This window comes from Schistocerca piceifrons, chromosome X (assembly GCF_021461385.2).
Source record: "Schistocerca piceifrons isolate TAMUIC-IGC-003096 chromosome X, iqSchPice1.1, whole genome shotgun sequence".
Taxonomy (NCBI): domain Eukaryota; kingdom Metazoa; phylum Arthropoda; class Insecta; order Orthoptera; family Acrididae; genus Schistocerca; species Schistocerca piceifrons.
Window position 1 is genome coordinate 383,178,631 of NC_060149.1, and position 15,629 is coordinate 383,194,259.

Genomic DNA, 15,629 nt, shown 5'->3' on the forward strand with positions numbered 1-15,629 from the left:
TGTTCCATGTCTTCATCTTCGGGGCTCAATATTTTATGTTGACTGCTCAGATACTCTGCAGTTTGTTTCCCATCACTTCTGGTAAGCAAAGGTATTTTCCTACCTTTGTTAACATTCCTTGTAACAGCTGTAATTGTAGATGCTATAATAGCCGAATTATCACTGATGTCCTCTTTTGTGCAAACTCATTTGAAAAGCTTGACACTGTTAGTTGTTATGAGATCTGAGACACTTACCTCGTGAGTTGATTCCTTACCTATCTGCCCAATGTAAGTTTCAGATGAGAATTAAGAGCAGTGTCTCATGAATCCCTGGCTCTGGCACCAGTTTTAATTGTGTAACCCTCTCATTTTATAGCTAGGAAGTGAAAGTTCCCCCTGTTAAAATAGGATCATCAGGAGACTTAATCACAATGTTGTCCAAGTTTTCTGTGAAGTGCTCTTCCTCAGGCACATGGTCTGTAAGCACTTCCAATTACCAAGCTTGAGCCCACATTTGATGCTCACATTCACCCAGATTATTTCATGTTCAGATTCTGTTATAACCTCACTAGATATTATTGAGTTCTTTAAATTAGCCACAACCAGTGGTGTCTAGCAGACTTGTGATATATATTACAATCTTCAGTATTTTGCTGTTATTCAGTTTGAGATTCAGCCAGTCTCTGATACGATTAATAAGCCATACTAATTCTGGGACCTTACTATGTATGCTCCTGTTGTTTACTATAGGTGGAGTCACAAATGATGGCGGTTGAGTTTAGGCTTGTTCTGCTCTCCTACATCATGTGTTTTCTGGCAGCCAGTGACTGTTTAATAGTGTTATGAGTGCTCTTGAATGTTGTATGCAATGCGAGCATTATATGTGACTGCAGCGAGTTATTTAGTGAATTTTTATTCTGTTTGTTCTGAAATGTCGTGACTGATGGTGGTAGTGACAAAGTTTACTCAAGCAAGTGAGAGACATAATTTGAGGGGTATACGCTTTCATCAAGTGCAAAGCATGTGTATGCATTTACCACTCACCTGTCACTTGGAACTGGCAATAATGCACTCTCCGTCCTATTCTCGCAAACTGCTATCGTTCTTGGATTGGATTGTGATACTGTATTATTATTTTCTCATATCATCTGAAAGGATGTAAATTCTTTTCTGAGACTAATGTGGATATTCCCTCTGATAACTCTGGCGAATTTGACATTCACCCTATAGAGGTGTTGTAGCCGGGTTTACACACCACATGTACAGTATTACGCAAATAGAATTTCCATTGTGTAGTAAATGCCTGACCTGTGATGGGAGGAGGGGGGACTACACTTCTCCACACAATAGTGGAAGTTGAGAATGATGCAAAATTGTCTGAGCCTTTGGTTTAGAACATGCACAAAAAAGTTAAGTTTTACATGAACATGCCCTTCCATTTTCTCATATTTGCAAAAGATGCATTTTGGTAATAAAAAATTACCTCTCTTCAGAGGCTATAATTTTTCATGAACAATAACTGTTTTGGTATAAGGGCTATTGTATAGTAACTACCGTAAAAAAATTCCTCTGAATGGTTATCGGTGTACTTCAAATGCAGGGTGCCCCAGGGGGACTGGGCAGTATTCAGGGTTACGACAGAAATGATAGTTATAAACCAAAAAAAGGTCTAGTAAATATGGGCTTTAAAATGCATACCTTAAGAGCTATTAACACTTCATCATCTTTGCTACTGCGGAAAACAAGTGCTCATAGCTCTTTAGGTATACATTTTAAAGTCCATGATTACTAGACTTTTTTGCTTTGAATGTTTGTTCCTGTCATATCCCTTAATACTGACCATCCTGGACACCTTGTATAGGAGGCTACTAATAATGCCCAGGTCAGTCTCACACATAATTCGAGTAAATTCTGATGGGTAAAATTTGTTATATTGTTTTTATTCATGTACATTTTCATACTTGGACTAACAAAGAAAGAAACCTGACTTATTTTCTTTATAAAATGAACCATTAAATGCACAGTTTAGTTATAGTCTATGAAGTGGAGTGTAACTTTCACTTTTGAATGTTACTGTTTTCTGGTTGAATATGTCATACCTTTCTTTTAGTTATGATACAAAATATTCTGACACTTCGTAATTAATTGTCACTCAGGTAACCATCAGTATGGTACTTCATAAGTTCTACATGTAAAGTAATGTGTGAGATGCCAGTGGTATGTAATCTTGCCCCTTTATATTCCAGTGTTAAAACGATTTTTTTTACTTGTTATGACACAGTGTATGTGAAAAATGAAAGATTGAAGTGTTTGAAATTTTGTATAATTTCCTACCCTTGTAGGAAGACCAGCTGAACTTCAGTGCCAGTTTCTAACTTAATCTCTCTATTAGGAATATTCACATTTATGTTATATCTAGCTATTCTTAAACAAATATCTATTTACAGATTGTTGCACGTAGCAGAGAGAAGTTCCACCCCTATGTCAAACACCACAGGGAAACTGAGAGGTTAGTCATATTTATTGCGTGAATCAAAGAGTAAATTATTTATGGCTCTTTCAGATGCATGTTGTAAAATGACTTTGTTTTTGAAAGTATCATTAGCAGGTAGTTCCAGTGTGAAAATACCTACTTATAAGTCATTAGACCAAGATGCACATGTCTTAAGATTGGAAGGTTTTATGAAATAAATGAGGAGTGCAAAGATATACGAGAAAACTAGTCACTAATTCACTTGTAGTAGAATCATTCATTCAGCAATTAAATGACCATTCATAGCAGGAGTGAACTGTGCATACAATTTGGATGATAAATAGAAAGCTTCATACTGGTTCTTACTACATTTAATAAAATCGGATATCTGCTAAGGCATGTAAAACACAGTCCCAGTATTGACATGCAGCTAGTGTCAATAACATGAGGCATTGAAACCTCATGTGAAAGACGAAGATTGTTTAAGCTTGTAGCACAGTCTGCTGTAGTTTGTTATGGAAAGTATGAGCAGGTAAAGAAATTTTGTTAAAGAAGCTTAGAACATAAACTTTGTAGGTAGAGTATATAAATCTCAGAATAAAATAAAAACCATATTAGATACAGTGTGGGCAGTGTCAGAGAAGCAGCAGAAAGGTTCTGTTATTGACTCACTGATGTACGGGGTGCAGCCAGTCAAGGAATATGTTAGGGAACTGGTTTAAAAAATTTTATTTTGAAAGCCCCAGTTAAGTCTTCACAAGTTTTCTTGCAGCGTAACGTCTGCAATGTCTATACGACCCTAGCTACCTGCCTTTCAGAGCTAAGGCAGTGCTATCTGATTAAAGCTGTTGACAAGACACACCTTCAACCGTCTACTGAAGTATTGTTTTTATTTGATCTAATTCCCTTTTCTCACTTAACATCAGCCCTTTACGACCCCTCACAAGTCCTGACCACTCAACAACCTGTACACTGAAAAGAGGGAATATGTTATAAACACTACAGAGATATTCAAAAAACTTCAATAATAATTTCTTGTTTAGGACAGGTAAACTTATGAAAACTCATTTGATTTGATTTATTAATCAATCCGTGGATAATCTCACAATGGTATAGGATTTGTCATCGTAATACAATGAAAATAAATAGCGCAAGGTATGCATACACACAGAATATATAGCAATTGTTTTGTGAGAATGGGACAGGTGGTAGGCTCTGGCCTTACGAAGGAACTGCGGTGATGATGTAGAATTTCTGGATTTACTTCTGGAGGAGGCTGAGCACATCTACACCACACACAGCATATTAGATCACGCAATTAAAACTTGAACAAGGTAGAGTGCTTAACTTTGAAACAATCCAGGTTCAGAGGAATCTCATTATGTATGTGATACTGTCGCTGAATAGTAAAACTTATCACTTTGTTTGATAAAGAATGATAGTCGCATCTCAATGCACAGTTGACTATAAACTTGGAAAGACAGTTTGGCTTCAATAACTCACACTGCTGGACCTGAAGTAAGACGATACTGTCATCATAAGTGATGATTAACAAGTGAGATGAGTGACACTGCGCTTTGAAGCAAGCAAGCAAGCGTCCAACTGTGGTGATGTATGGAAATTCTTCAGGATGTGTGTATTCCAACATCTCTTATTTGCTGCTGCATCAAGCAGCGACTGTCCTTACTTGAAGTTCTGTCATGAGGTACCAGCTTTGGCATGGGACCTGCTGTGCCACATGATGATGGGGTGAGGGGCCTAAATGCTGACATAGCTGAGAAGAGGACGGGGACGGGGGGGGGTGAAACAACACCCAATGGCAGTGATGCAGCAGACACTGAGGTCAGGTTGACTGGAAGCAGAACTCCAGGGGTATCATAACAGCTGTCAGGAGGGAGCTCCTCCACAGACATGGGCTTTGGCAGCGGGACCAGTGGCAACGGTTGCGAAACATCAGTCTCCGTCGGCATCGACAATGAAAGATTTCCGTGGCGGCTGCAGAAGCTACTACATACATGGTATGGGGACAATGACCATGTAATAATTCTGCCAGTGACTTCCTGTCATATAGCAAGGAATGGTAGGAGGAGAGAAAAATCTTTCTTTAAAAAAGTCTTGCTCCTGTGTGTGGGAGAAAGAGTTTCTCCATGTGACTTTTTGATGTTTTAACGAAGCGTTCAGTTTCACTGTTGGACTGAGCGTGAAGAGGTGCGGTACTTACATGGTGTATTACATTTGTGGCAGAAAACTCTCAAGAATAAGCAGACATGCATTGTGGTCCATTGCCCAAGACCTCAGGAAAACCTTCTAGACAAAAAATAGAAGACAAAGCTATCACAGTACTAGCAGCATTTGTGGATGTCATGGGGACTATGGAAGGAGAGTTGCTGTATGCATGTACCCAATGACCACCATGTGTTCCATGAGGGACCTGCGAAATCGATATGGTCCAGATGGACTTGGCCACTGAAAAAAGTGCTGTGGGAGAGTCCAGCTCCAATCCCATAAGAAGATGCATCTACAGCTAACACAACAGGCTTAGTTGGGTCAAAGTGAATAAGACGATGCTGTCTTAACAATGTGTCCTTTAACTGCTGAAATGCATCCTGGCAGTCTTGGAACTACATGAGAGGAACACCTTTGTGGCACAGCCAGTTGGGCTGAGCAGCAATTCACACAGTGTTTGCAATAAACTTACAGTAATTTATGAGCTTACCCATGACAGCTTGGGGCTCTTTAATGTTACGGGGCACCAGCAAATCTTTAATTGCTGGCAAGTGCGAAGAAAAGGATGAATACCCTGTGTATTTATTATAGGTCCTAAATATTTAAATTTTTCATGGAAGGAGGAGAACTATTCCTTGTTACACTTTAAGCCAGCTGCAGAAAGAACTTTTTCTTCAAAATAAAAACAAAAAATTTTAAAAAAGTTGCCAGTGTTCAGCAGGCATACAACCAACAACAACAGTATTGTCGAAATAGTTTATATGTGAAGGGACTTTTGCTGTTACTTGTTCCAGAAAATGAGAAATAGCAGGAGCTGAAACACTTCTGAATGGTAGTTTTTGAAACTCAAATAAACCCAGGTGAGTGTTGCTTGGGCTGCTTGTTCAGTGGTAGCTGTATACCTCACATAAATCAGCCTTGGCAAAGAATTTGCCCTTACCCAATCTGCCATTAATTCCTCCATTTGTGGAAGAGGAAATGAATCCACAACAGTTTGTAGGTTTACTGTTGCTTTAAAATCAGCAAACAGATGAAAATCTCCTGATGGCTTTTTAAAATGACCAAGGGTGATGCTCTCTAACTTGAAGAAACAGGTTGTAACACCCAAGTGTCTTTCCATCATTACAGTTCCCAAGCAAACTGCTCATGTGCAGTATGGGGGACAGGCTGAACATGATGAAATCGTTGTTGCACATTATCTTTAACAGTAATGTGCAAATCAAAATATTTGGCCCTTCCTAATCCTGGTTCATAAAGTTCATCACACACTGATCAGCCAGGACATTATGACGACATACCTAGTAGTCAGTTTGTCCACTTTGGCACGGGTAACAGTGGCAACATGCCATGACTGAAAACAATGAAGCCTTGGTAGGTCAATGGAGGAAGTTGGCACCATATTTACACACACACACACACACACACACACACACACACACACACACACACACACACACACACCATCTAATTCTCGTAAATTCCGGGAAGGGGGCAATGAATTCTGATGCCATTTTCAATCACATTTCAGATGTGTTCGATTGGGTTCAGATCTGGTGAGTTGGGGGACCAGCCACTGCGTTCCTTGAACCACTCCTGGCCTTGTGACATGGCACATTATCCTGTCGAAAAATGTCACTTACATCAGGAAACATGATCATCATGAAGAGGTGTATGTGGTCTGCAACCGTTGTACAATACTCCTTGGCCGTAATGGTGCCTTGCCCGAGCTCCACTGGACCCATGGATGCCCATGTGAATGTTCCCCATAGCATAATGTAGCCGCCGCCAGCTTGGGCTCCATCCAACAGTATAGGTGTCAAGGAACTGTTGCCCTGGAAGATGACAGATTCATGCCCTCCCATCAGCATGATGAAGTAGGTATCGGGATTCATCGTGCCATACAAGATCTGCCACTGCGCCAATGTCCAGTGCCAATCGTCATGTGCCCATTTCAGTCATAGTTGTCGATTTCATGTTAGGATTGGTGCATGCATGGGTCGTAGGCTATGGAGGCTGATTGTTAAGAGTGTTCAGTGCACTAAGTGTTGAGACACACTTGTACTCTGCCCAGAATTAAAATCTGGTGTTAGTTCTGCCACAGTTCACCACCCATTCTATTTTACCAGTCTGTCCAGCATACAACATACGACATCTGTAATGAGGGGTGACTGCCCAACCCCACAATGTCTGGGTGTGGTTAAAGCTTGGTTTTGTCATGTGTTGAAGACACTCGCCATTGCACTCTTCAAACACCCGACAAGTTGTGCAATTTCCAAACTGCTCATGCTGAACTTCTGAGCTGTCACAAATTGCCCTCAGTCAAACTCAGATCATGTATATTCCCCATTCTACACAATGACAGCACACTCATTGATGCTGCATGCACCGTGCATGTGTCCGACTAGCCGTGATTCCTTACCAGATGACACTATTATTGCCTGGGCAGGTTTATATCGCTAGTAGATAAGTGTTCATATTGTTCTGGCTGATCAGTGTTTTATTCCACAAGTCAGAAATATTAGTATGAGGCACTGAAACGTGATTTGTAACACATTGTCTTGGATGCGCACGTTGAACAACTCAAACAAGTGTAAACCAAAAATGTTGGCTCTGTTTCTGGGACATAGTATATGAAATGAAACTCTCTTTGTAACTTCACAAAAAGTTGCTTGCAAACTGCACACAACATGTACTGGTATTTCATGTCCATTATAAGCAGATAAAACAGATGTAACCTTCTAAAGCTGTGGGCTACCAATCATTTCGTATTTGTCTTTATTGATGCGGGGAGATAGATGCACCTGTGTGTAACTGAAATTTAACCATCTTTTGAGCCACTCTTAATTGACTGAAATGTTTGTTCTTGTGTTTGTGGACTACAGGAGGTTTCCATGATCCAGAAAAGCAAGCCTTCATTGATGTTGACTGTAGTGGCAGTGCCAACATGACATTCACGTCCTGAAAGTCGCACTCATGTGGTGCCTGCTCTGGCCACCTTGTAAGCAATGTGTTTACAACACATTAAACATTTTACATCCTGATAGGGACAAGCTTTTCCGTCATGATTTGAAAAACACCGAGGACAATACTTCTTCAACTTATTCTGAAGTACACCTTGTGTACCACATCTGAAATGTTTCACCTGTTCTTTTACTGTTAATCTAACCCCTGCCTTTTTTTCACTTTAGCATTAGTGTGAACTTTAGGCTGAGAGTCCTGTGTATTATGAACAGGAGTAATAGAGGGAGCCTCAAAACACAACTTCAGTTGTGTCTAGTATACTTCAAGACTGTACAATTGGCAAAACTGTTTTCAGATCCGGATCTGGCAATATTAGGATAGCAGCACGAATGCGTGTGTGTGCCAAATTTTGTGCGATTTCAGCATATACCATAATATCACTGTAACTTAATCTGCAAGAACACTTAAATCTGCCATTTCTTTTTTGCCTGCAAAGTTCAGTAGTCAACTGTTTCAATGACTATTCAGGGTGCTCCTTAAGACGAAAGAATATAAATCTCGCTGTGGCAACTTGAGTCTGAGATTCAAATTATTAGTCTATTTCATGAACACGTTTTTCATACACAATATCTTCAGGACAAGAGTCTGGGCACAGTTTTAAACATAGACAGTACACATCTGCTCTGATTGTTGACAAAAAGAAAGCAATGTGTGCCATACCCTCAATGTTGTAAGCTGTGAATTAGACTTCCAGTTGCATGTGACATTTGGACCAGCCCTCTTCTGTACTGTTAAACTGGTGAAACCTGGGAGCAGCTGCTACATGTGGAGCTGCTCGTTGCGACAGTAAAGTTGTCATTTGTTGGACACTTAGCAGCAGTCATTCAATCCATTGTGCACGAAACTGAACAACTTATTTCTCAGACATGGTTAAACACTTTGTAGTAGACACAAAAATATAGTAATATTATATTGGCCACTGAGATTAGCAGAACACTAAGCAGACCAGGGCAGTATATGCGCAGGAATACCATGCAGATATCCTCGCTGACAGCCCTTTACGCCCACTTGCAAGTCCTGACCACTCAACAACCTTTACACTGAAAAGAGGGAATATGTTACAAACGCTACAGAGATATGCAAAACACTTCAATCATAATTTCTTGTTTAGGACAGGTAAGCTGATGAAAACTTATTTGATTTGATTTATTAATCAGTCCATGGATCATCTCATAATGACACAGGATGTGTCATCATAATACAATGAATATAAATAGCACGAGGTATACATACACACAGAATATATAGCAATTGTTTTGTGAGGATGGGACAGGTGGTCGGCCATGGCCGTATGAAGGAACTGTGGTGACATATTAGCATTTCTAGATTTTTGGCTTCAATAAATCACACTGCTGGATTTGAAGTAAGATGATACTTCATCATAAGTGATGATGAACAAGTGGGATGAGTGGCACTGCACTTTGAAGCAAGCAAGCATCCAGCTGTGGTGGTGTATGGAAATTCTTCAGGGTGTGTCTGTACCAACATTTCCCATTTGCTGCTGTGTTAGGCAGCGACTCTCCTTACTTGTGGTTCTGTCATGAGGCACCACCTTTGACATGGGTCTTTATTCTTCAGACGACACCACAAGGGCTGTTTCTGTGTTTGTCTGAAATGATTTAGGAAAACACAGAAAACATAAATCAGGATGGTCAAGTGGCAAGTCGATTCAGTGTTACGAGACAAATAAAAGGAAACTGAAGCAGTAATCAAGCGTCTTAAGTGTAAGGATTCACATGTTATTTTGAAACACAAAGTAGGATAGTGAAGATTTCTGCACCATACACTAACAGTCTACCTAGTTACTTGTGTGACAGTTCTTTTCAGTAAGATATTTTCCAAGGCAGATTTAATTATTCATTGATGAGTTCCCTACACAAGGACAATGGAAAAATAACAACTACAGAATGGTTAAAATTACTTAACACTTTATACTTCACAACTTGGAAATAAGTTCCGCTAGTCAGAGCTCTCAACATAACATGTGAAACATCTGCCATTGCTAACTTCCCAAAAGGAAAATATCAGTTGACTTGCAGTTTTTACAAGTTTAGCGCACACAGATTATCAGTAATTAGGCACTGCCTGTTGCCCATTTAACTGTCACCAGAAAAAAAAAACACTTTTTTTCCCACATTGGCACCCCACACCCTGTTATTAGAGCCTTAACCATTACACAGCTGTCAATCGAGATTGTAAAACTGTAATGCCATGTTACAAATGTCATATAAGTAATTTTAATCAGAGTGTAGATGACTATATCATTGGTAAATATGTTAAAAAATTGAAAATGGAATAGTTGCTTATTTTTCCGAGCACAATTTGATGAACAGATTTGCAGTTTGACTATAGGAATGACTTCAGTTCTGCAGAAAATATATTTATTCTTGCATAAGGTAGTGGAAAGTGTTCATAAAAGAAGGAAAAAACTGCAGTGTTTAGAAACCTCTGTGATTTAAAGAATTTTGACTGTGTGAACTGTAGTGTATATAGCTAAATAAATTATGTGATTAACTGCAAGACACTCCATCGGTTCTAATCTTGTCACAACTGTAGGAAACGGAATGTAATTTAACACTATCATTTGACAGGAATTGGGCTCATACTTAAAGTATTGTAATATGTAGAATTTCTCAGGGTTTCATGATGCACTCAACTCTTTTTCCTGATAATGGCAGTGCTGCAAACCTATGTTCATCCATCTAGATTTAGTTTCTTTTGAAAAGGATAAGGCCAATACCCTTCCTTACCCATCTTTACCTAATATAAGTTTGTGCTCCACCTCAGATGAGTGTCATGAACCAGTTTTAAACCCTAATCTTCCTTAACCTCTTTGAAGCAGGAGACACTAGGTCTTCGATCAGGAGAGTGGATGGTAACCCCTTGTGGAAGACACACATTCGCCACCTCTTTCATAAGCTGAAACTATGGTGTATATTGCTGATTACAATTAGAATATTACCTATAGAGTCAACTCCATAGAGGTACTGAAACCGGTTTACTTTCTGCGACTTTCTTGATGCCACATGGAATAATACATTGGGGGAATTCTGCTTCGACACAAAAACTGTTTTAGTACAAAAGCAAGCTATTGAGACCATACCCAGTGTTAACTAAGGAAGCTCATGTTGAAGTGTCTTTAACAATCTGGAGTTCTTGCACAAACATGACAATACTTCTACCTGCATATGATATTTGTGGTTGACTTCTTGAATGGGACTGCAGCAGCCTTTCAGTAACTACAAGGTACAGTACAGATAGTGATGTTTTGAGACAACCCCTAAACATTTTTCAAAAAAGCATGCATTACCCTAAAATTGACATTGACTGTAGGTTTCTATAAGAGTTCAATCCTGCTAGTGACAAACCACAATTTTAAAACCCAAGTTGAAGACTTTCCTCTAATAATATTTCGTGGAGGACTACCTTAAGTCCACTTAATTGTGTTACAGGATATCATTCACTGAAATTAATTGGATGAGGGAAGATCATGTTCATGTAGGAGTCCTGCTTTGTGTGTGTTTGACAGTGATATTTAAATTGTAGCTTGGCAAAATGCTTTGAGAAATACAAAAGCTAATTACCGAAAGAGGATACAAATTTGTTTACCTGCAAAATCCATCCTGATTTGCATTTACCACAGTATCCCCAACTCATTACCTGTGAATTTGGGGATTTGGCAATGGCTGAAATGTCCTTTTGTTGCCAGTTATTAAGATTTGTAAAATGAAGTAAATTATTGCATAGTAATGTTGTTGGTAGTGGTTGTGGTGATATTTTTATTCTGGAATTTCATAGTTCCTTGTTTTGTTATCCTGTCTTGTTTGTTCCAAGAAGGTCAGAATGCATTGGACACATTCTTTGATGGTGTGTCATTGACACAAGTGTCATCTTTAACGAAAATAGCACTTCTACCTGTCAGTCAGTTGTCTCCATATTTATAGATGTTGCATCCATATGGCTATGAAAAATGGGGACCATGACACAGTCTTCTTCCATCAAATAATTTTGGAAGACAGAATTCAAAAGCACAAATATCATTTGGCCATTTTCTATTATGGTATACTTGCCATCAACATGTGACATGATCTTCTGGTTCACACAAAGCTAATTGACAAGTGAAAGGTTACCAGACATGTTATGAAAGTTTGGTTATTGCATTTTATTTTTAACTTCATGCGATGCTTCTTTCAAAATTATCATCACTTGTATTTTGATTCTATTCAGCATTTGTTTTTCATTACTGCATGGGTTTCTCTGAATATAAGGCACATCGCTCTGTGCTTTCTTAATTGAATTCTAATTGTGTATTCAGTAATCGTAGGGCCTTCTGACCACTCATTGAGTTCTCTGAGCAACAGACTTGCTTTACACACATCCAATTAGGAACTTTGATTTGAGCCATAAGTCCTCCATTTTTATCATTCCCAATGCTAAAAGGCTATAGCTGACAGTAGTGGTAATGGACAGTCAAATTTCTTTTGTTGCAAGTTTGCGACAATCTTTGATGTTTTGTTCCATGTTTCTTATCAAATGTGTTGCGTGTGTAGGCATTCAGTTTAGCTCTGCGTGTATGGAGCAGTCAAACATGCTTTGGAACAACGTGGTGGATTTTCACTGCATTCTCCTTGTAATACTGATATTTTGTCACTGATGCTTCTGAGCCATTATTGGAGCTTTCATGCTGTGGGAATGACTATAACTGCGCATTCTGATTTTCATTGTGTCCCTTAAAAGCTCAACTTATTACAGACAAGTTTTCATGTGTTTGTCATCTGTTTTATTCTCTGTTGCATGTTAATAAAGCATTGGTTTTTTTAAAAAATTTTATTGCCACTCATTGCACTTATTAATCCAAAATGCAACAAAACTGACAAATTCAGAAAAATCCCCGCTTTTGGGATAACATCGTTTGATTGATGTACATATCACATTTTTCAGTTACACAAATAGAGCCACCAAATACTCAATGAACTATGATTAAGTTGTTTGCGTCATATTGATACTGAGTATCAGACAGCACCTGAAGAAGACTGTGACTCACACAGCTGAAATATCATGCAGGAAAGATGCAAATTACTGGCAGAAACCCAATTAATCAACATGTCAATGCCACGCTGGGAAAGCCTGAAGAATTAAAAGTTGTTTGTGTTTTGGACAAACATTTATTGTATGTTTAATCTAAAGAAGTACTTCGGTCAGCCCAATCTCTGCTGTGTACTGTATTATGGCTAATATGGGTATTTATGGAGATGTAGATTCGCTTGCTTATCAACAAAAGAAAGACTGGTTTGGTGATAATTGTGCAGAAATTGTACTCACTTGAAAAAGAGGATATTATGAAGTAAGCATTTATCCCTGTTTTTCCTTTAGAGTGTGTGTGTGTGTGTGTGTGTGTGTGTGTGTGTGTGTGTGTGTAAAAGTAATTTGAGGAGTTACCTCAACAAGCTCTATCCTTACAGTCTGGCTTTTGCCTATGGCTTAACAACACTGTGCTATCTCTGCTGTTCCCACTCATATTACAAGTTTGATAACAAATATATACAACTCATGTATTAGCCCATTTTATCACTTTCTGCTGCGTGTGTACAAATTTATTTCATTTCAATATTGAAAAAATTGCCTTAAATAATAAATAACTTTTGTTTATGTATCAAGATATTTTGAGACTATTTTTCCAAAAAGGGGTAAAGAAAGATTGGTAAGGCAGTTGAGAGGAACTAACATGTAACATACTATGAGTCATAATTACTAAGGGAAAATGTCAACATAAATTTGTTAACACATTAGATTAAAATTTCCTGCAAATAGGTTATTGGTTAACTGTTGCATTCTTCTTTCCAGTTACGTGACATTTAAGTTAAAACTGGAATATTTTACACAGTAGAGAACTAATAAGTGAAATACATGTCACATGTTAAAATGTTGAGGTTAAATGTAAAGTTAGAGATCGACAATTGATGTAAGAACATGTTGTGAGAAATATCTGAGGTATATGGCAAGTTACTTTGAAGACAGAAAACAGTAGCAATTCAACAAATTCTTGACAGTTGGAAAAGTTCAAAAGAAAAGATGAAAGTTTCAAATATTGGGCAAGGAATTCTGTTAGAAGTGTCCAATGCTGTGTAAGTATATACTGTACATATTAACTGCATTCACAAAGTAACATCTACAATGGAGCAAATCAGTAAAGCGAAGGGAAGTTCAGGTCAGATATTTTTATGAGGAGGATATATGCCATAGATTTATTAAATACTGACTGCAAGGAAGAGTAGGTTAAATGAAATACAGGGTATCTCACGAGACCAACCAGAAGCATAAAACAGAAACGTTTGTCATAATTGAGAGAAGTGTAAAAATGAATAAGATTATTTAGTAATGAATTTCAATTGATGTGATGAAACAAGAACAAGTTGCCGGAGTGAGTTTTTATTTTTTTATTTTTAGAAGAGTAGATAAATGTGAAAGAATACAAGGGTTACATTAATAAACATATCTGCCAAATAATCATGTCTAAATGCTTTCAGAAACAAGTGTGTAATGAATTAGGAGGCATTTTTAAGCTTTACTGCAGAAAATTTCCTTATCATAGCATTATTGTTATCAGATAAGTACAGATGCTCTTATAAATATGTGGTGATGTCTTACAGCCTCCTGGATTTAGTTAACATACAAATTTTCTCATATTAACTGTCCATTATAATTACATGACCTTAAAGGCTGTCAATTCAATGAAAAACTTATGGATTACAATTAAAAACAACTTAAATTGGAACCATCACACAGAAAATGTTGTGATGAAGGTGAGTCAAAGACAGTGTTTTATTCACAGGACATCTAGAAGCTATAACAAATCTACTAAAGGGACTACCTAGACTACACTAGTCTGTTCTCTTGCGGAATATTGCGTCACAGTATTGGATCTATGCTAAATAGGATTGACAGAACATACAATAAGCTCAAAGGAGGACAGCTTGTTTTACGTCATGAAATAGGGCAGAGATTGTCATGAGTATGAGGAGCGATTTCTGGTGTCGATCATTGAAACAAAAGCATTTTTTTGTTGCAACAAGATTTTTCTTGAAAGTACAAACACACACTTAAGTGTGAATTGCAGAGTAATCATATAGATGTAGAATATTGCTTTCGTTATTGTAATAGTTAATTAAGTTGACAACCCCAGTGAAAACTAAAATATAAAGATGTAATATCAAGTTTTTGAGCAATTTCAGTACAACTTTACAAAGAGCCATACAATGTGCGTTGGTAATGATTGTCACAAGCAAAGTGAAGATGGCAGAACAACATATCTGTATAGCCAATGGTGTTATGTTTTAGTTTTGACATGGGAGAAACCAATATTGTATTCAAGCAGAACAACTGCTGTTAGCATACTACATATCATAGTGTAATGAAACTGAATTTTCACAGAAAAACCCAGCCACACAGAAACACCCAGTAAATGATTCAACGTCAGGTTTTAGGGGGCTAATGATCACTGTGTCTGTGGTATTTTCAATAAAGCCACAAGTGCTCCCCAGGTTGTTCTAAATGGCTCAGGGACCTCAGCATTCATTTGTGTTGTCTTGTATCGCAAGGAAGCAAGGGAGAGGATGATGGTACGAGTGGGTGGTATCCTCTTTCTACGATACAAATGCACATGTGGATTAATACAGTATTTATGTGAACTGGAATTTTTAATAAACTTGAATAGAGTCCATGTTTTGTGGTACAAGTTAATCAGTAATAGTCCTCTTGCAGACTGATGTAAAGTACTAATCCTGCTATAGTCACTAATCTGGTTGCTATGTACTGTCATAGTCTGTGACAAACTAAACCTGCTCTGCAAGTAAACTGACGGACACTAGCTGGATGTTGGTGTGGGTGAGGCCCTCTGGTCAGTGGCGGTGTCCTAAATATTGCTGTTG

The 15,629-nt window shown here is 38.2% G+C and overlaps 1 protein-coding gene across 3 annotated transcripts in view; it reads left to right on the plus strand.

Annotated features, from left to right (window-relative positions):
* Positions 1-15,629, plus strand: part of LOC124723237 (polycomb protein Scm) — a 175,166-nt gene that overhangs the window by 12,292 nt on the left and 147,245 nt on the right. For all 3 annotated transcript variants that reach the window (XM_047248432.1, XM_047248433.1, XM_047248434.1), the window contains exon 2: positions 2,429-2,490. In XM_047248432.1, coding sequence (XP_047104388.1) covers positions 2,463-2,490 — 28 coding nt within the window. In that variant the 5' untranslated portion in view covers positions 2,429-2,462. The remainder of the gene's footprint in view (positions 1-2,428; positions 2,491-15,629) is intronic.